At 37.8% G+C, this 24,097-nt stretch overlaps 1 protein-coding gene across 2 annotated transcripts in view; it reads left to right on the top strand.

The window, feature by feature from the left end:
• SPRED1 (sprouty related EVH1 domain containing 1) overlaps positions 1-24,097 on the top strand; it is a 126,670-nt gene that overhangs the window by 51,154 nt on the left and 51,419 nt on the right. The window contains exon 2 of one of the 2 annotated variants that reach the window (XM_066277157.1): positions 5,172-5,346. In XM_066277157.1, the coding sequence (XP_066133254.1) occupies positions 5,172-5,346 (175 nt within the window). Of the gene's footprint in view, positions 1-5,133; positions 5,347-24,097 lie in introns of those variants that run through there. The other variant, XM_066277156.1, reaches the window with a different exon arrangement.

The following is a 24,097-nucleotide window of genomic DNA, read 5'->3' as shown; positions in this document are numbered from 1 at the left end:
GTATGTTGTCATTATTAATGGCTGTTGTGTTGGAGACTAATAGATAGCAGATGGATACCCAGAGAGTAGAAATCCAACAAATTTTTGAATTTTAATTCCATGATGGCAAATAATATTTTCCTTTTTCATATTTATTAGAATGGGCTCTATTATTTACATGATCGAGAAAAATAGTTTATTACTTTAAATAGAATATGATTTGGTTTCTTGTTCTTTAGTCACTTTTGTCTAAGGAGAGAATGACAAGTGCAAATTTTATTATGCTACAAAATAAGAGTATGACAATTTTTTAAGAGCTGCCATCAGTCTTTGGGAGTGGTTACATGTTTTAGACAAAAGAGTTACTGCTTTTATTTGGGAAAAGAGGACATTTGAAGGCAAGGACTTTTTTTAAATTTTTTTATTCAGTTTAGAGAAGAGAGAGAAGAGAGGGGAGGAGCAGGAAGCATCAACTCCCATATGTGCCTTGACCAGGCAAGCCCAGGGTTTCGAACCAGCGACTTCAGCATTCCAGGTCCATCAATGTTTGATCCACGGAGCCACCACAGGTCAGGCACAAGGACGTTATAAGATTAAAAACAGGTGAAAACATTAACATTGTCAGGAATGAATGTCTGTCAATCCACACAATATTGAACAACTTGAATTTTATGATAAGTATTCTAGTCTTAGGTCTTGGAAGTTAAAAAGCTGAATTGTCAAATTATAAACTAATGAAGGCTATGGTACAGGAAATATGGATTTGTAAAGTCTTTTGGAATACTGTAAAGCTTAAAGAGACAACTTGAATAGATAAAAGAAGCAGTTCTATATTTTGTATGGTTTGAAACGTGATTCAGAATAGTTTATCTTAATAACAGACCAGCTTTAAAATCTCTTCTGCTGAGTTAAGATGAATAATGAATTAGGCAACTTTACTCTACCAGTAAGGTAATCTTGTTTTATTTAATTTTCCTAGAAAGGACATCACATCTGTTCTAGGTGGTACTTTTTATGAAGTAAACAAAAAGAAATTGGGGGTATTAAGAATAATTCTGTTAGGGATCCTTTGTTTAAAACGTATTTTGTACACTGTTTAAAATAGCATTCTAAAATGTTTAGAATATCTTACATAAAGCCAAAGACAGTTAAAATGTGTTTTAATTTATTTAAATTACTTATAGAGTATAAAAATTAAAGTAATTCTTAAAGAAACTCACAAATGAAGGAAAAATACCTAATTTGCACCATCCTTAAAATAACTACTAGGGTTTTTTAATGTTTTTAAAATAAACTTAATACATTTTTATATTTCTTTTTTTATTTTTTTTTATTTTTCTGAAGTTGGAAACGGAGGCAGTCAGACTCCCGCATGCGCCCAATCGAGATCCACCGGGCATGCCCACCATGGGGCAATGCTCTGCCCATCTGGGGCATCGCTCTGTTGTGACCAGAGCCACTCTAGCGCCTGGGGCAGAGGCCACGGAGCCATCCTCAGTGCCCGGGCTAGCTTTGCTCCAATGGAGCCTTGGCTGCAGGAGGGGAAGAGAGAAACAGAGAGGAAGGAGAGGGGGAGGGGTGGAGAAACAGATGGGTGCTTCTCCTGTGTGCCCTGGCCGGAAATCGAACCCAGGACTCCTGCACGCCAGGCCGACGCTCTACCGCTGAGCCAACCAGCCAGGGCTGTATTTCTAAAATGTAAAATATGCCTGAGAACCATTATATAAATTTTAAGGAGTAAAATTCAAAGATGATAAAATAAGAATCTATGCCTTAAAGAGGATAATTACTCTTACACTCTAAAGTTAGATACATCCTGAGCTTCTAAATTGGGTATTTTACTCCGTCTTAAAGACTCTATTATAAAATTTTTAAATTTATTGGTTTACTACATATTTAGACAAGAAGGAAAGTCAGGATTCTATAGTAAAATAGACATTAAATGATTATTAGGAATTGGAATTTAGGTCTTGACTCACTTCTAAATGTATGAGTTCAGGTCACAAACACTTTAAATTTAAAAAAATATTTTTTGTTGATTTAAGTGAGAGGGGAAGGGAGAGAGAGACAAGAACATCAATTCGTTCCTATATGTGCCCTTATATAGGATCAAACAGGCAGCCTCTATATGCTTCAGGACAAAACTCTAACCAACCAAGCTATCTGGCCAGGGTAGGTCACAAACACTTAAACTTAGTATGTGTAAGTTATGTGCTCTGATTTTGGTGTATTCTTAGGCTTAAATTCTTGATAAATGAAATGATCTTTGTCTATTATTAATTGCATCCTTCCAAGTTGATTCCCCATAAGCTTTCCCGGGTTCTTGGGATGCATGTTATGTTTACAGTAAAGGTATTTGTTAGAGCCCATCCCAAGAGTAAGATTCCAATTTGATATTTATATCAGTTCAGACTTGATGCATCCATGCCTCCACTGACCAGTTCTCTGAGTTGAAGATTGGTAAGAATTGGGCCCAAACAAGAGCCTCTGAATAATAAAAAGCTTCGATGCATGGTCACCTGTAAAGCTAAAGACTTTCAGCTCTTCTTTATAAAGAATTATTTTGACTCCGGTAACAGAGAATTATGGTTGACCATGTAAATTTTAGTTTTTTCCTCCCAGCCTTTTAATTATCAGCATGACAGCTACATCAATTTAAAATTTTTTGTTGTTGTAATAATAATTAGTACTTCTGTAGTGTTTATTACATGCCATGCATTGTTTACATTTATTAAAGGTGGGTCTGCAAATAGTAAGTTGCTGAGCCAGGATCCCACTCAACTACAACACAGTAGAACTTTAAAAGTGTACAGTTCTCTGACAAGAGACTTATGTCTAGAGTTTATAAAGAACTTCTTTAAAAACTTAATAAAGACAGCATAATAAAAAATGTTCAAAAAACCTAAAAAAGCCATAAAAATGGCCAGTAAGCATATGAAAAGGTGCTTAACATCATTAGTCATCAGGGAAATGGATATTAAAACTATAATAGGTTACCACTATATACTCACTACAATGAATTTAAAAAAAAGTCTGAAAACAATTCAGTGTCGGTAAGGATGTGGAGCAACTGAAACTAACGTGCTTTGTTGATGAAAATGTATGATAGTACATAACCACTTTGGAAAACAGTTTAGTTTATAGTTAAACACACTACTCTATGACCCATCAATTCCATTCTTAAATAATTAAGAGAAATGAAAGCGTATGTCTCTACAAAACTTACACTAGAATATTTTTAATAGCTTTATTCATAATACCTAGCAGTAAAAAAAAACAAAAAACTACTAATACAACAATGTAATCAGTGAAAGAAATCAGACATAAAGGCAAGTGGAGATTCTGTTTGATTTCATTTATAGGAAGTCCCATAATAGGCAAAACTAAAATATATGTTAGAAATCAGAACCTTCGTTATCTCTTTGATGAAAAGGCTTAAGGGAATTTTCTGGAGTTGTGAAAATCTTTTTTATCATAATTATTATGTTGGTTATACAGACATATACATTTGTCAGAATGTGTTGAATTATATATTTAACATCGATATATATTGTGTATAATGGATACTTCAGCAAAATATGTAAAGTAAAACAAAAAAAGAACGGGGAGATTTCAGAGAAGGAGTATGACACGAAATGACAACTGGCAACTTAACACAACATACAGACACACAAAGTAGCATAGAACTGTTAGATAGAACGTCAAGTGATATTCATAATAACCAAGATAAATTTAAGTTATATTTAGTATAATTTTCTAAGAAGTCAGTAAGATATTCTACTTTTAGAAAGCATTTCATCGATAATTATTATATTAGAAGTTTTAGAACTAAAATGTTTACATGTCAGACTGCCCTGGCTGGTTTGCTCAGTGGTAGAGCATGGGCCTGGTGTGTAGATGTCCTGGTTTCAATTTCTAGTCAGGGCACACAGGAGAAGTGCCCATCTGCTTCCCCATCCCTCCCCCTCTTGCTTCTCTCTCTCTCTACCTCTACCTCTCTACCCTTCCTGCAGCCATGGTCTTTGGAGCAAGTTGGCCCCAGTTGCTGAGCAGGGCTCCATGGCCTCCACCTCAGGCACTAAGAAAAGCTTAGTTGGAGCAACAGAGCAATGGCCCCAGATGGGCAGAGCATCGCCCCCTAGTGGGCATTCCAGGTGGATCCCGGTTGGGGCACATGCAGGAGTCTGTCTCTGCCTCCCTTCCTCTCACTGAGTTAATAAAAAAAAAAAAAAGATAAAATACTTAGATGTAAGTTATTTAGGACATTATTAGATAAAATACACTCTTGGAATATAATCTCTTAAGAATAGAGTCTGCCACAAAGAAAGCATGAAAAGTTTCTATAGAACAATTTAGAGTCTCAGTTGCTAGAAGAAATAAAAAATGTGTCCCAAGTTTCAACATTGTATGTATAATATATTCCAAGAATATTAGAAACTTAGAGGTTGTCACTATTAAATGTACCAAAATAGGGCAGTATTTTGTCCTGTTTATATTGCAGCAGGTAAATATATAGACACAAGTTTGATGATGATGGCCTATGTAATTTGACAGTGTTGTCTCTGGGTTTTTACTTAACTTGTTCCATGGCAATCGAATGTGCGTAAATTATTCAAATGATTAACTGGAATAAGAGTTCTGTAGTCTTTTTTTTCCCCCAAGAGAGAGAGAAAGAGGGGGGAGAGGGGGACAGACAGGGAGGGAAAGAGAGAGATGAGAAGCATCAACTGGTAGTTGCGGCACTTTAGTCTTTCATTGATTGCTTTCTCATACATGCCTTGACCCAGGAGCTCCAGCCGTGCCAGTGACCTTGGGGTCATGTCTGTGATCCCATGCTGAAGCTGGTGAGCCCAGTCTTTAAGCCATCCAGGTTTAACCTCAATGTTTTGAATCTGGGTCCTCAACATCCCAGGTTGACACTCTATCCACTGCACCACTGCCTGGTCAGGCAAGTTCTGTAGTAGTCTTTTATTGTGAGGTTAGTCTTCAAAATAAAGGTTAACTTCTTAATTCAGTGTGTGGTTTTTTATCTCTTTGAAGTAGATTACTTAACTGTGGACTATCATGGAAGTAATAAATACTTTAGTTACTACACATTAACTAATGTGGTCTTTGGTTTCTCAAACAGGATGACAGCTTGGCTGGTTTTTGTTTATGGAAAAGCTAATTTATATTCTTTGCATCTATTTTAGTAATAGTTATGCACGAGTGCGAGCTGTGGTGATGACCCGGGATGACTCAAGTGGTGGATGGTTACCACTTGGAGGGAGTGGACTGAGCTGTGTCACTGTCTTCAAAGTCCCTCACCAGGAAGAGAATGGCTGTGCTGACTTTTTTATCCGTGGAGAGCGACTCAGGGACAAAATGGTAATTAATAATGCATCTATTGCTATAATTTTAAGATTCCATAGAATGAATTATCTATTTAAAATTATAATTAGTATGCCATAATTTATGAGAATTATATTTTCCCATGATTAGTGACTGTGTTTCTGGAGCTATTTAATATTAAACAGTGAACTACGTTTTTTTTTGTTTCATTTTGTTTTGATTTGTTTGTTTTTTTGCAACTGGAACTGATATTAATAAACATGTTTTAGGCCCTGGCCTGATAGCTCAAGTGGTTAGAGCAGGGGTCCCCAAACTATGGCCCGCGGGCCGCATGCGGCCCCCTGAAGCCATTTATCCGGCCCCAGCCGCACTTCCGGAAGGGGCACCTCTTTCATTAGTGGTCAGTGAGAAGAGCACATTGACTATCTCATTAGCCAAAAGCAGGTCCATAGTTCCCATTGAAATATACTGGTCAGTTTGTTGATTTAAATTTACTTGTTCTTTATTTTAAATATTATATTTGTTCCCATTTTGTTTTTCTTACTTTAAAGTATGTGCAGTGTGCATAGGGATTTGTTCATAATTTTTTTTATAGTCCAGCCCTCCAACAGTCTGAGGGACAATGAACTGGCCCCCTGTGTAAAAAGTTTGGGGACCCCTGGGTTAGAGCGTCATCTGGAAGTGCAGTGGTTGCTGGTTCGGTGCCTGGTCAGGGCACATACAGGAACAGATCGATGTTCCTGTCTCTCTTTCTCTTGTCTTCTTGCCCTTCCTTCCCCCTTCCTCTCTCAATAAATTCATAAATAAAAATTTTTTTTTTTTTTAAATCATTTTTTTTTTTTTTTTTTTTTTTTATTCATTTTAGAGAGGAGAGGGAGAGACAGAGAAAGAGAAGGGAGGGAGGAGCTGGAAGCATCAACTCCCATATGTGCCTTGACCAGGCAAGCTCAGGGTTTTGAACCGGCGACCTCAGCACTTCCAGGTCAACGCTTTATCCCACTGCGCCACCACAGGTCAGGCCATAAATAAAAATTTTAAATAAGCACGTATTGGAGGAGAGCTGATTTTCTGGTTAGGTTTAATGGAAGTATATTTATGGACTGTCTCTCCCTAGTTATTAAAACACTTGCACCCTGCCTCCACTTCTCTCCACTATCTCCTAAGCTGGAGGCTGGCAAGCTGTAGTCCACAGGTTAAATGTAGTACAGACCTGCCACCTGTTTTTGTCTGGCCCATGAATTAAGAATGGTTTTAGGATTTTTAAATAATTGAAAATAATTAAAGAAGAGTAATAATTTTGTGACACATGAAAAGAATATAAAATTGGAATTTCAGTGTCTATATATGAGGTTTCATTGGAACATAGCCAAGCTCATTAATTTACATTTTATTTATGGATACTTTCATACCACAGTGGCAGACTTGAGTAGTTGCAACAGAAACCATAAATATCTGGTCCCTTAAACAAAAATTTTGCTGACTTCCCAACCTAGACTTTTGTATTCTCAGGTTCCTTCTCTTCTCTTCATTTTCTATTAATTTAATTATTCTAGGCTTATAAGACTGCCTAATGGCCAGCCTGGTTTTTAACACTGCTGTTTTCCACCCAGATGAGTGTTGTCTTTCATCTATATTTTTTTTTTAAGTGAGAAGAAGGCAGATAGTGAGACAAACTCCTGCATATGCCCCAGCTGGGATCCACGTGGCCAGCCCATCTGAGGCTGATGCTTGTGTATTGAGCTATCCTTAGAGTCTGAGGCTGATGTGATCGGACCAACCAAGCCATCCTTAGCACCCAGGGTCATGCTCAAACCACCACTGGCTGCAGTAGGGGATGAGGGAGAGAAAAGGGGAGAGGGAAGGAGAGAGAAGCAGATGGTCACCTCTCCTTTGTGCCCTGACCAGGAATCAAACCTGGGACATCCATACACTGGGCTGATTCTCTGTCCACTGAGTCACTGGCCAGGGCCTCATCTATGTATTTTAAAATTTGATTCCAATTTTTAATAATGTTAGCTATTTACTTTTTAATTATTGTGGAAAACTCTTTTTCCTTTCTTTTATTTGTGAGCCAAAAAGTAACTCTAATCATATCTGAAAAGCTTGTTATTCCTGCATCAATCAAAAGGGGAGCATACACTTAGAAGCATAATGAAAATAAAGTGCCAAAAAATTTTAAGACCCTTGAAAATAACTAGAATTTCTTTAAATAATGTATTTGTGGACTTTTTATGAGCTTATTTAGCATTTACAATGTTATTTATATTAAAAATGTATTTTAAATTTCAAATAATTCTTTCATACATGAACATTTTTAATAAGTTTAATTTTGGTTCTTGCTTACTGGATAATTTTTGCTATTGAATTATTTAGTTAATTTAACTTGTTTTGTTAAACTAACTTGTCTTGTGCCCAGTTTCTGCTTTAGTGAAAGGGAGAGTTACCCTAAATCATTTCGAAAGCCTTCCAACTCTAGTTTTTGTGAGTTTATGATTCACTCCTGACAGTGTATCTCAGTGAACCAGAATATCGTTTTATGATTATAGGGACCCCAGTTGAATTTAGAATTATATAGAATAAATTTAACATATCATCTCTAAAAGTTTAATTATTTAAAGGTGATTCTGGCTTTTGATAAGATGGTAGCTGGCATATGCTAATGCTAATTTAAAATAAAGCTTTATAGACTTCTAAGAAAGAGTTTACGGTGACTTGTCCTCGAGTAAAATGCTGCTTGTCTGAGCTAATGATAACTGAGAAATATTGTTGGAGAAGTTGTAGATTTTAGAAACTAAGTAAAATAGTGTGAATCTAAAAAAATTGACTAAATGGGTGTTTAGGATAATTTAATAAGGTATATAATATGCATAATGAGGTGTGAGGTTGAGCAAAGATAGCCCCTGATTGGCAGACTATGGCTCACAAGCCACATGCGGCTCTTTGGCCCCTTAAGTGTGGCTCTTCCACAAAATACCACGTGCGGGAGCTACCTCAATAAGGAATGTGCCTACCTATATAGTTTAAGTTTAAAAAAATTGGCTCTCGGCCCTGGCCGGTTGGCTCAGCGGTAGAGCTTCGGCCTGCCGTGCAGGAGTCCCGGGTTTGATTCCCGGCCAGGGCACACAGGAGTGACGCCCATTTGCTTCTCCACCCCTCCCCCTCTCCTTCCTCTCTGTCTCTCTCTTCCCCTCCCGCAGCCGAGGCTCCATTGGAGCAAAGATGGCCCGGGCGCTGGGGATGGCTCTGTGGCCTCTGCCTCAGGTGCTAGAATGGCTCTGGATGCAACAGAGCGACGCCCCGGAGGGGCAGGGCATCGCCCCCTGGTGGGCATGCCTGGTGGATCTCAGTCGGGCGCATGCAGGAGTCTGTCTGACTGCCTCCCCATTTCCAGCTTCGGAAAATTGAAAACAACAACAAAATTGGCTCTCAAAAGAAATTTCAATCGTTGTACTGTTGATATTTGGCTCTGTTGACTAATGAGTTTGCCGACCACTGGTTAAACTAATGGATTAGGTGCTTGTTCATTTGTGCCTTTGACATAAAGCTAGTGAGAATAAATCTGGGATTCAGAAAGAACACAAATGTATTCCCTATGGCAGGACTTAACTTAAAATGAGCCCTTAGGTGTAAAGCAGTGGTTCTCAAAGTATGCGCCAGGGTGCACTGGTGCACCCTAGAAGATTTCCAGGTATGCCCTATGGTATTCCAGAGAAATATGTGCCTGTTGGGAACCAAAAAGCAACAGGGTTTTTGGAGTTTAGATTTTGGGGGGACAGAGGTGTGGGGAATTGGCTGTAAGCTGACAATCTGCCCAACCCCCCATCTCACTTGCCTGATTAGGTTGCAAAAGGCTGTTAAGCTGTGGTGCTGGATTGTTTACACAACCCCCATGTTCCCCAGAAAGACTGGAGGCAAGTTTCTTCTACCCTTTGTTTGGTGTAAAGTTAAGATGATATGTAGGGTGGGGGTTTTGAATTAATGATTAAACATAAGGAATTGTCTCTTGAAGCCTTTTGGATTTCTATAAAAGAAGAATATGTGGCAATATCTAAAAAAGCTTGGAACATTTTACTCCAATTTTCAACATCCTATTTATGTGAATTAGGATTTTCTACCCTCAAAGCAATTAAGAGTAAAAAGAGAGGAATTCTTCAATATATTGATGAGGAAATGAGAGTTTGCTTTTCAAATATTTGCCCAAACATTGAAGAATCACTAGGACACATCAGGCTCATGTTTCTCATAAACACAAGAATGGAAAAACTTAAAATATTCATGCCGGGACCTGCTGAATTTACTAAATCTTACTAAGAATGTATCTATATATACATAAAAAGATAACTTTTGTCATTTTTTAATTTTTTAACCCCTCTTTTACGAATTCTAAAAAGCATAACTCAAAAAATATAACATAAAAATGTTTTTTAATGTAAGAATAAATTTAATTTTGCTGTATTTATTTCATTTACCATAAAAGCACGCTTGGACTTTATATTTTTCTTAAATATTTGACTTAATTATAACATTTCTCAGAAATTTGTATATAGTGCGCCTACAATTATTTGTAGGATTTTTAAAAATTATTATTATTATTTTAGATTTTATTTATTCATCTTAGAGAGGAGAGAGAGAAGGGGGAGGAGCAGGAGTATCAACTCCCATATGCACCTTGACCAGGCAAGCCCAGGGTTTCAAACCAGCGACCTCAGTGCTCCAGGCTGACGCTTTAATCCACTGCGCCACCACAGGTCAGGCTATTTGTAGGATTTTAAATGCGCCCCAACCTCAAAAAGTTTGAAAACCACTGGTGTAGAGTCATAATAAACTAGCAAGAAAACATTTTTCTAAATGAAGCACTGACCTAGGAATCAAAACACCTGTTGTTTCAACTAAACATTTCTCCTTGAGGAAGCTTGTTGTCTGTGTAACAGATAATAAATATAATTCAGAGTTTACATGAAGGAAATATTATTCAGCTGGAGGGTTGCTATATTTCTTGTAGAAATTAGCTATATAGTAAGGCGTTTTGGTTATTAAAAACAGAGGCAATAATACATCATTATAAACTGAAAACAGCAGTCTTGTGGAGTCTCAAAACAAATGGGACAGTGAGTGACACTGAAATAAGCACATTCATTGCCTCCCTCTGCTGACCAAATACTTCTGAGCAATACAGAATTGAAGTATATATTCTTTTTTCATTATAATTGCACTTGCAGATTCTTAATGTCCATTCTTATAGATGCTTTTATTGGTTGGCTTTATTTTAATCTAATTTTCTAAGTTCTAGTTATTTTTGATTTAGCTAAGAACAAAGTCTCTGTGACTCTTGAGTGTATAAATTTAAAAAGCTTTTCCCAAGTTGATAGTTTTCTTTAAAATCCTTGGCAATGATTGAACTGCATTTTAATCATATAAAAGATAAGAGCTGGGAACTGTGTTCTGTACGTGTTTTGCCTGTCATTGACACCTTGGAATCCTCTACCTTAGATTAATTCTAAAAATGAAGTGAGACAGCTGTCCTTCATGCCCCAAGAAAAATTTGAGTTCTTTAAGAAACAATAGATCATTAGTAATGATGTGTGCCTATGGTCACTTGTAGAACTAATAAAGCAATATTAATACTATGTTAAAGGGTCAGGATACTAGTTGCAGTGGGAAAGAAGAGAAATGCCTTTTCTCAAGGGTGAAAGAAGCACTTCGGTAGAAGAATTTCCTGCCTTTGATTTGCAATTACTTGTACTAAAAATATGTCTTTTACATTTGCTAAAGGGTTATATTTCACTTCCTTCTTTTTTTAATGAGAAAGCACAAATAAAGAGTATGCTGACTGGGATATTTTGGGGAAGGCAGTACTTTTTTATTGCTTTGTTTATTCATAGTAATCAGAAGCTATTTCATGTGATGCTTACTTACAACTTCCTTGTGTTTATGATGCTTAAAAAGGTAGAGTTTATTTTATAGGTTACCCTTTTCATACTCTTAAGTTAGAGCTTCCCAATCTGTGTGCCGTGGATACAAGTGGCTGGAGCCTCTGAACCAGTAGAACCTCCTCTTTCCTGGTTGCATTATAAATGTTATTTTTTTATGTGAGCCTGAGGAAGCAATTGGAAAGCATGAGAAATACCAGGCTTTGGTGTTGTATTCTAAGACAATCAGAGTCCTGCCTTTCTCCCAGACCCTGGGGATGGAATGGTCTTTGACCAGAATGGATTCTCAGAACTGCTTTTCTTGATCTGTATGAGTTGTATCCCCCATTTCCTTCTAAATCTTTGTAGCCTTGATTTCTTCCTTTAATTTTTTTTAGTATATATTAGTGTTATTCTGCATCACATATTTCTTAAAAGCTAGCTAAAAATTAACTGTTAATTTGTATAGCTAATTTTTACTGTTGAGCTTCACATTCCCCGCAACAGAAAATTTCTCTTTTGCATTCATTTTTCATTAGCTATATTGGCTCTACTCAGTGAGTATGACATTTCTGTTTTATGGGCATTTTATCATATATCTAGGTCATATATTTTGACTGCTGATCTTTATGTAATGAGTAGATTTAAAATACTGTGCTATAATACACCCTTAGAGTCTTTATTTTTTTAATAATTTTATTTATTTATTTTTAAGAGTTTATTTATTCATTTCAGAGAGGGCAGAGAGAGAGAGAAGGGGGGTAGGAGCAGGAAGCATCGACTCCCATATGTGCCTTGACCAAACAAGGCCAGGGTTTTCGAACTGGCAACCTCAGCGTTGCAGGTCGATGCACCATCCACAATGCCACCACAGGTCAGGACACCCTTAGGGTCTTTGTAAGTAGCAGAACAAACTGTCCATAATGACATTAAAATTTTATTATTTACTACTAAACAGTTTTAAATTAACATGGAGATCTACATTAGATATTCTTATATTTATATAGTAGGCAATAAAAGACTAAGTTTAGAAATTTACTTAAAATTATGCTTTTCGGCCCTGGCCAGTTGGCTCAGCGGTAGAGCGTCGGCCTGGCGTGTGGGGGACCCGGGTTCGATTCTCGGCCGGGGCACATAGGAGAAGTGCCCATTTGCTTCTCCACCCCCTCCTTCCTCTCTGTGTCTCTCTTCCCCTCCCGCAGCCAAGGCTCCATTGGAGTAAAGATGGCCCGGGCGCTGGGGACGGCTCCTTGGCCTCTGCCCCAGGCGCTAGAGTGGCTCTGGTCGAGGCAGAGAGACACCCGGGAGGAGCAGAGCATCGCCCCCTGGTGGGCAGAGCTTCGCCCCTGGTGGGCGTGCCGGGATCCAGGGGCGTGCCGGGTGGATCCCAGTCCGGCGCATGCGGGAGTCTGACTGTCTCTCCCCGTTTCCAGCTTCAGAAAAATACAAAAAAAAAAAAAATTATGCTTTTCAAAGCATGTTATGTGCTAAGAGATGACAAAAATGGAATAGGCTCCATAGAAAAAGATACAATAGGACTCTTAAACAACATTTGAATTACTTAAGGTATTATCTGGAAATAAGAAAAAGGCACAGTGCTATGTCAAAGCAGAGTTATAAGATAGCTGTCATAAACTTACAGTGACAAAGGTCATCACAGGTAAAGGTAAAAAATAATAAAGGAAAAATGAAATGAAGAAAGGGAAAACAGGAAACATTTCAAGTTTAGAAAGCTGCCAGATAGGTTTTTCAGTTTACTAAGTATATTAGGTTGTGGCTAAAGATAATAGTTTTACTGTTTAAAATGATACATTGTAAAAATGGGTTTCTTTCCAGTTATTAGAGCCTAGAACAAAATTACAGTGTTTGTTTTCTAGGAAGAAAATAGTTATAATATAGGAGTAGCTTTATTAATCCTAAATCTTGCTCTCTTCCCACCAGAGGAACCTTGAAAAGATGAAGGAAACAACTTTCTGTCTTGGGTTAAATTTTATAAATGTACAGAACAACAATTTCCTGCTAAGTTCCCACTGTGAATTATTGCATTGGGAAATCTCAGTCTTCCACTAAAAACAAGTTGCCTTAACTAATTTTTCCTTTAGGCTTCAGCAGCTCCGTCTCTTGAAAGATACTGGTTCTCTTATTCAGTATAATATCACAGTTGGGGGGGGGGTGTAGAGAAGGTGTCAGTATTTTCATTGTCTTTATTCACCTTACAGAGTTTTACTCTATCAACTATAGTATATATATAATTCCCTTTGGTAACACTGTACCATTCAGATCACCATACTATAGCTTTCATTTTTATCTACTGACCTTAGCTGTTTCTTCCCATAGCCAACTTTTCCACATCTGAACCTCATCATTATTCTTGGCCACTTTGCTTTGCACAGTCTTGACCTTTTGGTCTTCATTTCAGCAAGCTGCTTTCCTGGATCTGGTTGTTATCCAGAACTGTTCCATTTGAGGAATTTTAAAATTTCCTGTCATTTCTTTTTTATTCCCCTTCTCTTGCTCTAAAATTTCATGCTTACTCTATTTGTGACTTCGATTTTCTCCAAATTTCACAAGATTCCTCTGGCTTAAATATCTTTTTTATTATTTTCTTTTAAAATCCAATCTAATTTTTTATCAATTATTTAAACCACTTCTTTATATTTCAGACAATCTGTTGCTGAGTTTTCACCTTACTTTGCACTAAAGGAACTTCATCCAATTCTACATTACTAAAAAAGAAGACTCTTTTTAAGGGTGAGTCTTTCATGTGACAAATATTTGTCGCATGAAAGCTACTGTGTGGTAGACTCTGTTCTCAGCACCGGGAATATCTGAACAATGACCAAAATTCTGGTTTTTAGGATAAACGACATTCTGGTGAGAGACCAAGAAATATTTCAATAAGTAAATAGGGTGATTAATACGCTGAACATTTTTAAGTGACCAGGGAAAAACAAGTCAAGGGAAAGAAGTGTAGGGAATTTCTTGTGAGGAGGAACTTTTATAATCTGGCCCTTACTTCCTCTGTCTTGAGTTTGTCTGCCTGCTCCCGAAGGCGGTCACTTCCATGATGTTGCCTTACTGGGTTATTGTTTACCAACAACAAGCATTGAACTTACGAAAATGCCCTTCCCTCTTTTACATTCACTAAATAACTATAGATAACATATGAAGAGTTCACGTGGCCCTGGCCAGTTGGCTCAGTGGGTAAAGGGTGGGCTTGGTGTGCAGACGTCCCGGGTTCAATCCCTGGTCAGGGCACACATGAGAAGCAAGCAACCATCTTCTTCTATTCCCCTCCTCTCCCCCTTCTCTCTCTCTCATCTTCTCGCAACCAGTGGCTTCATTTGTTCAAGCATCAGCCACACAGTTGATTTGAGCATAGATCCCAGACAGGGGTGACCCAGTCGGGGAGTATGCAGGAGTCTGTCTCTCTTATCTCCCCTCCTCTCACTTGGAGGGAAAAAAGTTTATGTGGAGTTGCGAATGTAGACAGACAGATTGCTAGTCCTTAGGAAACAATAATGGCAGGAACAGTTTTCCTTTTATTGTCACAGATAAGTCAGACGGAAAACTAGGAAAATTGAGAAAAGCACCTTGGGCAAATCAGTTTTGCTCTGAAGGATTGGAACTGGAACAAATGCTATTATGATAACATTCATCTAGTCTAAAATTAATTCCTCATTTTAAGGCCAATCCATTGAAAAGATGATAAATTGTACTGTTAACAATTTTTTTATATATAACTATAGATTTTGTAACTATTGGCAGTTTTTCAATAGTTAACTCTTTAATATTGCTAGGATTCCCTGAAGTGGGAAAAAAAACCCTTACTGTTAGCATATCTATTATCTTTCTTTTGGTGTCATGTGATAGATGTTTCCTTGAAAATTAAGATATAGTATATTTTCCATATTACCTTTCTAGTTGCTTTTATTTCCTTTTTCAGAAAACTTCAGCTTAACTCTTAAGTTTCTTTAGCATTCTTTTTACTTAAACTTCCTCTTTATTATTCACTTGGCTTGCTTTAAAATAACATCATTCCATTCTATCCCCCCTTTATCCTGCTTCCCTTCCTCACCCTTTTCCCTCCTGCAATCCCCACAGTATTGTCTCGAAATTATTATTTTTTCTTTGTTTAACCCCTTTACCTTTTTCACCCAGTCTCCCCACCCCATCGCCTCTGACAGCTGTCAGTCCTGTTTCATTTTTGGTCTCTTAAAACTCATTCATGCAGTCCTGGCCAGTTGGCTCAGTGGTAGAGCGTCGGCCTGGCGTGCAGGAGTCCCAGGTTCGATTCCCAGCCAGGGCACACAGGAGAAGCACCCATCTGCTTCTCCACTCCTCCCCCCTCTCCTTCCTCTCTGTCTCTCTCTTCCCCTCCCGCAGCCGAGGCTCCATTGGAGCAAAGTTGGCCTGGGCACTGAGGATGGCTTTGTGGCCTCTGCCTCAGGCACTAGAATGACTCTGGTTGTGACAGAGCAACACCCCAGATGGGCAGAGCATCGCCCCCTGGTGGGCGTGCCGGGTGGATCCCGGTCGGGTGCATGCGGAATCTGACTGCCTCCCTGTTTCCAACTTCAGAAAAAAAAACCCAAACAACTCATCTTCTTTTTATTTTTTATTTATTCATTTTAGAGAGGAGAGGGAGAGACAGAGAGAGAGAGAGAGAGAGAGAGAGAGAGAAGGGGGGAGGAGCTGGAAGCATCAACTCCCATATATGCCTTTACCAGGCAAGCCCAGGGTTTTGAACTGGCGACCTCAGCATTTCCAGGTCAACACTTTATCCACTGCACCACCACAGGTCAGGCCTCATCTTCTTTTTATATAGTGCTAGCCAGTACTTCAAGAATAATATTAGATAATGTTAGTGATAATGTTGGCTTTTTTGTGAATTTAATAGGATTTCTAATGTTGCATAGGGAAATACGACGTTAGCTATTGTTTTGAGATGTTAATATCACAATAAGGAAGTGCCCTTGAGATTGTTACCAACAAGATTGTGTTCATGTCTCTTAATACAAAAGAATTTAGACCAGAGACACTTATCTAAACAAAAGCAGATTTATTGAGGCTCTGCAGAGGGGGAGAACACTGAGATAGGGTCCCAGGTCCTGTGCATTGAATATGGGAGGCTTAGAGAGTTTATGGCTTGAGGACACAAAAGTTGCTGCGATTAACCAAACAGAAAGTACTGTACATTAGCAGGCTTTTTCCCCTTCATAACACACATACCTGGTATATGAACACTGATGATGTCCGGGTATATGTCAGTGAAGCACATTCTGGGATTGTATGGCACTTATGGGATACAGGAAAGTACTTTTCCAACCAGTTATTGAGTTTGTCTCTATGATTTGTGGCTTGGCTTTCGATCTGAAAAACAAACTTAAAAGAATCGGGTTAGGTCATGGACCATTGTTTATACCTACCTATTGGTAACTGCCATAGTTCTGGTAGGGCTGAACTCAATGGAGCAATTTTTGGAACATTTTATTCTACCTGTTTGAATATTTCTTCGGTTTTCCCTATCAGAATTTGATAATAATTTATCTGAAATCTGGTTTTGTAAATATTATGTAGTCTTTTTAAATTGATCTTTTTATTAAGATAATTATAGTTTATGAGTTGCTCTTGTAAGGAAAAATGTGAAGAGATCTTGTTTTCCTTTTACCCAGTTTTCCCAATGGTAACAGTTTGCAAAACTAGTGTATCACAACCAAAATGTTTGTTCACATCAAGATGATCCATCATAGTCAAATTTTCTCAGTTTTGTACTCATTGGGTGTGTATTTAGGTCTATATAATTTTTTTTACATATATCCACTGCCATAGCAAAGATACAAAATAGTAACCATAAGAATCCTTTCCCCTGTTACTACTCTTTTATTAACATACCTTCTTCTTGGCCTATAAACCCCTCACCTGTTGTACATCTCTATAATTTTGTCATTTCAAAAGTGTTATATAATTGGATTCATACATATATAACTTCAGGATTTTTTTTTTCATTCAGTTTGGTTCCATGCCTGTTCATCCAGGTTGTTGAATGTAACAATAGTTAGTTGCTTTTTATTGTTGCCTAGTGTTCTATGACAACTATGTACCAAAGTTTAACCATTGACTCACTGAAATAAATGTAGGCTGTTTATCGTTTAGGGTTATGGCAAATACAGCTGCTATGAACATTCATAAAGTATTTCTGTAAACATAAGTTTTATTTCTTTGGTATAAATTACCGTAATGTAATTGCTGGGTTGTGTGGTAGTTGCATATTTAGTTTTGTAACAAACTGCCAAACCCAGAGTGGCTATACCATGTTATATTTCCGCCAGCAGTGTGTGAGCAATCTAGTTTCTATGCTTTCTAACCAACATTTTGTGTGGTCACTATGTTTTTATTTTAGTCATTCTGATACATGTGTAGTGATAGCTCATTGTGATTTTAATTTGCATGTCCCTAATGGCTAATGATGTTGCATTTCTTTTCATGTGTTTATGAGTACCCTTTTTTTTTTGGTATTTTTCTGAAGCTAGAAACTGGGAGAGACAGTCAGACAGACTCTCAGATCCACCCAGCAGGCCCACCAGGGGGCGACACTCTGCCCACCAGGGGGCAATGTTCTGCCCCTCCGGGGCATCGCTCTGTTGCGACCAGAGCCACTCTAGCGCCTGGAGCAGAGGCCAAGGAGCCATCCCCAGCGCCTGGGCCATCTTTGCTCCAGTGGAGCCTTGACTGCAGGATGGGAAGAGAGAGACAGAGAGGAAGGAGAGGGGGAGGGATGGAGAAGCAGATGGGCGCTTTTCCTGTGTGCCCTGGCCGGGAATCGAACCTGGGACTTCTGCATGCCAGGCCGACGCTCTACCACTGAGCCAACCGGCCAGGGCCTATGAGTACCTTTTTTGATGAAATGTCTGTCAAGTCATGACAAGCCATTTTTCTCATTGGATTTCTTTTTTTTTTTTTCTGTTGAGTTTTGAGAGTTCTTTATATATTCTAGCTAGTAGTTCTTTGTTGGGATATATGGTTTGCAAATATTTTCTCCTATTCTTTTTATCTCCTTCGCAGGGTCTTTTACAGAACAAAGTTTTTCATTTTTATTAAGTCCAGCCTGACCAGGTAGTGACGCAGTGGATAGAGCATCATCCTGGGATGTTGAAGACCCGACACAGGTTCAAAACCCCAAGGTTGCCTGCTTGAGCGCTGGTTCACCGGCTTGAGCATGGGATCATAGACAGGACCACATGGTTGCTGACTTGAGCAAGGGGCCACTAGCTTGGCTGGAGCCCCCACCCCCATCAAGGCATGTATGAGAAAGCAATCAGTGAACAGCTAAAGTGCCACAACTACGAGTTGATGCTTCATATCTTTCTGTCTGTCTGTCTCTCTCGCTCGCTTAAAAAAAAGATTGATGAAGTCCAGTTTATCAATTTTTCCTATTCTGGATCATGATTTTGGTGTCAGGTCTAAGAACTCTTTGCCTTGCCCTAGATCCCAGAGATTTATCCTATGTTTTATTTCCTGAAAGTTTTATTTTAAGGTTTTACTTATTGATTTTACAGAGGTGGGGAGAGTGAGAACTATCAACTCACAGTTGCTTTAGTTTATTTTTATTATTATTATTACTGTATTAATTTTAATTGAAAGGAGATAGTGAGGCAAACTCCTGCATGTGCCCTGACTGGAATCCATCCGGCAACCCTGTCTAGGGCCAATGCTTCAGTACTGAGCTATTTTTAGCACGTGAGGCTGATGCACTCCAACCAGCTGAGCTATTCTCAGTGCTCAGGCCATGCACAAGGGAGAGAATGGGGAGGGGTGGAGAAGCAGATGGTCACTTCTCCTGTGTGCCCTGACTGGGAGTCAAACCCGGGACATCCATTAGCCAGGCAGTGCGCTATCCATTTAGCCACCTGTCAGGGCGCTTCACTTTAGTTATTCATTGCTTGCTTGTCATATCATGGGCAAGCCCAGGGTTTTGAACCAGTAACCTCAGCATTCCAGGTCAACACTATACACTGCACCACCACAGACCAGGCATTTTTTCCTAAAAATTTTGTAATTGTTAACTTTTATAGAAAGTGTGATATTTAGTTCAAGGTTAATTTCTTTTGTGTATGAATGTCCAGTTTCTCCAGCACCATTTGTTGAAAAGGTTGTCCTGTTTCCATTAAATGACTTTTGTACTCTTGTTTTAATCAGTTGAGCATTTTTGTGTATGTTCCCCACTTTGTTTGCTCTATCTGTCTAATCCTCCACAAGTATTATACACTTTTATCATAGCTATATTGTAAGACCTAATATTAGGCAGAGTGATGTCTCCCATTTTATTTTCTCAAGATGATTTATGATTTTTCTTTTATGAGAGAGAGAGAGGAAGAGGAAGGGGAAGGAATAGAGAGTGAGAAGCATCAACTTGTTGCTTTCACTTTAGTTGTTTACTGATTGCTTCTTGTAAGGCCTTGACCAGAGCCAAGCCAGTGTCTCTTTGTTCAAGCCAGCGACCTTTGGGCTTAAGTTGGTGAACTTTGGGATTATGTAGACAATTCCCCTGCAACCCTGTGCTCAGGCTTTGAACCAGCGACCTCAGCTTTCTAGGTCAGTGCTTTTATCCACTGCACCACCACTGGTCTGGCATCTAAAGATTATTTGAGCTATTCCAGAGTCTGTGCTTTTCACATAAATCTTAGAATAATCTTGTCCATGTCTGCAGAAATTCTTGGTTGGTATTTTGATAGGAATTGTGTCAAACCTATGGGCCAATTTAGGGACAATTGACATCTTTACTGAATCTTCCAGTCCATGAATGTGATATGCCATATACAATATGTGTCTAGTTACATCTTTGCATTCTTTTCTTTTTTTTTCCTCTTTGAATTCTTTATTAGCATTTTGTGCTTTTCAGCATATAGATTCTACATACATTTAGTTAGGTGTATGCCTCAGTGTTTTATTTTTCTTGGAACAATTGTAAATGGCATTTTGTTTATAATTTTGTTTAGTGCATGCTAATTGTATATGTATGGGAATGCAGTTAAATTTTGTTTAGCCTGTTACCACACTGAACTGTGAGGTTTTTTGTTAGATTCCCTGTCATTGTTTAAAGTAGACACATCAACTACAAGTATGAACAGTTTTATTTCTTCCTTTTCAATCTATATGCCTTTTATTTATTTTTTCTTTTCTTATTGCAGTGGCTAGAACTTCCAGTTCTATGTTGAACAAGAATGGTAATTGTAGACATTTTTGCTTTTGTCAGATCTTAGTGGAAACACATTCAGTCTTTCACCTTTGAGTATGGTATTAGCGGTAGGGTTTTTAATAGGCAACCTTTATAGAATTGGTATAATTCCCCTCTATTCCTAACTTGACAGGTTTTTTTTTATCATCAATGGGTGCCTGAATTTGTCAAATGCGTTTTCTGTGTTGATGATAGATGATCTTTAGTTTGATGACATGATAGATTACATTGATTGTTTTGGGTGATGTTGACCCAGCCTTATGTACCTGGAATATATCCCACTTGGTAATGGTGTAGAATCATTTTACATATTAATTGGATTTGATTTGCTACAATTTTTTTTGAAGAATTTTGTGTTTAAGGTCATGAGATAATGGTCTGTAGTTTTCTTTTTTGGTACTATTTTTGTCAAGTGTTGGTTTCATGAAATGAATTGGGGCTTCTCTTCTGTTTTCTAGAAGAAATTATGTAAAATTGGTGTTAGTTCTTCTTTAAATATTTGGTAGAATTCTCCAGTGAATCAATCTCATTGTAGAGAGTTCTCTTTTTAAGAGCTTTTAAATTAAAATTTTTTTCATCTTTTTAATGGTTGGTTATAAGACTATTCAAGTCAACATTTTTATATTGATGGAGTTTTAATAATGTGTGATTTTCATAGAATTGATTCATTTGTTCTAAAAATGTCTAATTTACTCTGCTTGGTAGTTCAGTTGTTAGAGCATCATCTCAGTACACCAACTTTGCAGGTTCGATCCCTAGTAAGAGCACATACAAGAATCAACCAATGAATGCATAAATAAATGGAACAATAAGTTGATGTCGCTCCCTGTCTCCCAGCTCCATCTCTCCCCTCTCTCTGTCTCCCCCTTCTCTAAAGTCAATCAAATAAAACTTAAAAATAAAAATACCTTCAGTCTAATTTATAAGTTCTATAGTATCTTAATTATTCTTTTAAAGACTACAAGAGCTTTAGGGATGTCCCGTTTTGTTCCTGAAATTGGTAATTCATGTTTTTATTTTTAATTTGTCAGTCTTGCTAGAGATTCATCAGTTTTGTCCATTAAACTCATTCTTTGTTTCATTGATTTTTTTCCTTTTTTATTTTTAATTGTACTGATATTTGGTTTTTGTTCTTTCCTTCTGTTTGCTTTGGATTTTTGGCTCTTCCTCTAATATCTTAAGGTAGCAACTTTAGTTATTGATCTGAGACCTTCAGTTTTAACATTCATAACCTTTTTTAATTTCATTAAATTAAATCTTATATATTACTTTTTGCTCTCCTTTAGTCATGGACTGAAAATCTCTAACCATCAGTAAGTACGTCTTTGTATATTCTTAAGTTTTATATAGTCTTTGTGCATATAAATACTGCTTTATAAATTAATTAATAATGGTTATAAATCATTTGATCATTGAGATTGATTCCATCAGAGTTATGTGGACCCTTTTCCAAATTCTGTAGACCCAGTTGAGGGAGAAGAGAATTGTTTAAGCTCATTTAGTTTTATTCTGGCAATTCAGAGATCTAACAGGCAATGATAGGGACTTGGAAAAGAGGCAAGTAAAGAAGCAAGGAATATTGCCTGTGCCCAATAATTTTAAAGATTTTATTTATTCATTTTAGAGAGTAGAGAGAAAGAAAAAGGAATGCATGAGCAGGAAGCATTAACTCATCGTTGCTTCCCATATGTGGCTTGACCCAGCAAGCCCCCAGGTGTTTGAACCAGCAACCTCAGCATTCCAGGTCAATGCTTTATCTACTGCACCACCACAGGCCAGGCAATGTGCCCAAAAATTTTAAATTCTTTTTTAGTGCAGCTTCCAGGAGTGAGAGCAGTGTCCTAATTATTGTGACAATTCCCTCCTCTTATTGCTGATAGTACATAATTAATCCCCTCACTTCTCCACAGGGCGTGGCCTTCTTGTTTGTGGCCCTTATGGTTAACCAGTTTCCCAGAGGTGCTGATAGAATCCCCCTGGTATCTCACCTCCAATTCCCTCATCCCGTTTTAGTCTCACTTTCTACTGATTCACTTTCTGTAATGGGTACAGGTCTCCAATGGTTTCCTATTTTCTTTTCAATCAGTTTTCGTAAGGTATAGTTTTTCTAGGAAATTGATTATTTCACTTAATTTTTAAAATTTGATGTCATAAAACCTTACATTGTATTTATTATTTTCTAAGTGTTTTGCTCTGCCTTTAGTTTTGTTCTTTTGTTTTTCATGTCTAATATTGTTTATTTGTACTTTGTGCCTTCCCTTTGTCCATTTCCATAGTCTTGGCAAAGAATCAACTTTCAGCAAGAATAATGCAAGAACTCATATACACCTGTTACCACATTCATCAGTTTTTTACATTTTGCTGCATAGATTTTATTCATGCTCTCCTTCAGGGTGTTTACACACACACACACACACACACACACACACACACACACACGTTTTTGAACTGTCTGAAGTAGGTTTTGTACATTCTGCCTTTTACCCCTTAATACTTTAGTGTATTTTTCCTAAGAGCAAGGATATATTTTTATATAATTAAAGTATAATTATTTTATTTAGGAAATTTAATATAAATACAGTACTTTAGTGTAGATCCTATATTCTAGTTTTATCAGCTGTCCGTATAATGTTCTTACAACATTTTTGCTCCATCAGTACAAAATCATTTAGCATTTAGCTGTCATGTGTCTTTATGCTCCTTTAATCTAGAGCAGTTCCTCACTCTTTTCTGACGGACATATTTTTAAAATACGGGCTTCCTTCCTCCTCTTTGTAGTAGCTGGACTGCTGTTATGCAAGAAATGCCATCATTTCTTTTGTTACTTTTTAAACATTTCTGAAATCCTGCTCAGCTCAGAGCAGTGTTAAATATAAATTTTTATTAATGATTAGAAAAAATATATATTTCATAATATACTTTCATATTTCATAGGATGACTTGATGTTCTTCATAAAATGCTAGAGTTTAATTTTTTATATATATTTATTGATTGATTTTAGAGAGAGAGAAAGGGAGAAACGTCAGTTTGTTGTTCCACTTATTTATGCGTTCTTTGGTTGATTCCTGATATGCCTTCAAGTGGGGATCGAACCCACAACCTTGGTATATTAGGATGACACCCTAACCAACTGAGCTACCGGCCATGGCAAGGATACAGTTTTTATATCTTCCAGAAGCCTAAAATTCATAATATGAGGGAGCTATTTGAGATACCAATTATTGATTTTGGTTATTAAATAATTTTATTTGAACTTGAATTTTTATTTCAAAAATTAAATGATTTTTTCTGGGATTTGTAAGGCCAGTGGCTGCTGCCGTCGTGGCCATGCAGAATCAGGTTTACGTTGGATTTGGGCAGATGGTAAAGGAACTGTGGAGCCAGAAAAATCGTGGGCCTTTTTGTTTATTAGAGTCTCATAAAGGTGGATGAGCAAACAGACCGGGAAAATGGCTTCCCTTTCCTCAGGGCTTCCAAGCCTCGACTGTCAGTCTCCAGTTCCATCATCTCTGGTTCCACAACTCGGACTCACCCACCTGACTCACAGCCCTCACAAGCCTCAGCACTCCCCAGCAAAATAGGCAGGGTGGAAATACCCCTTCTCTGACAAACAATAGCAAACAATTGCCCCTCCCCATG

This window comes from Saccopteryx bilineata, chromosome 4 (assembly GCF_036850765.1).
Source record: "Saccopteryx bilineata isolate mSacBil1 chromosome 4, mSacBil1_pri_phased_curated, whole genome shotgun sequence".
In the NCBI taxonomy this organism is placed as follows: domain Eukaryota; kingdom Metazoa; phylum Chordata; class Mammalia; order Chiroptera; family Emballonuridae; genus Saccopteryx; species Saccopteryx bilineata.
This window is presented reverse-complemented; position numbering and strand designations above follow the sequence as displayed.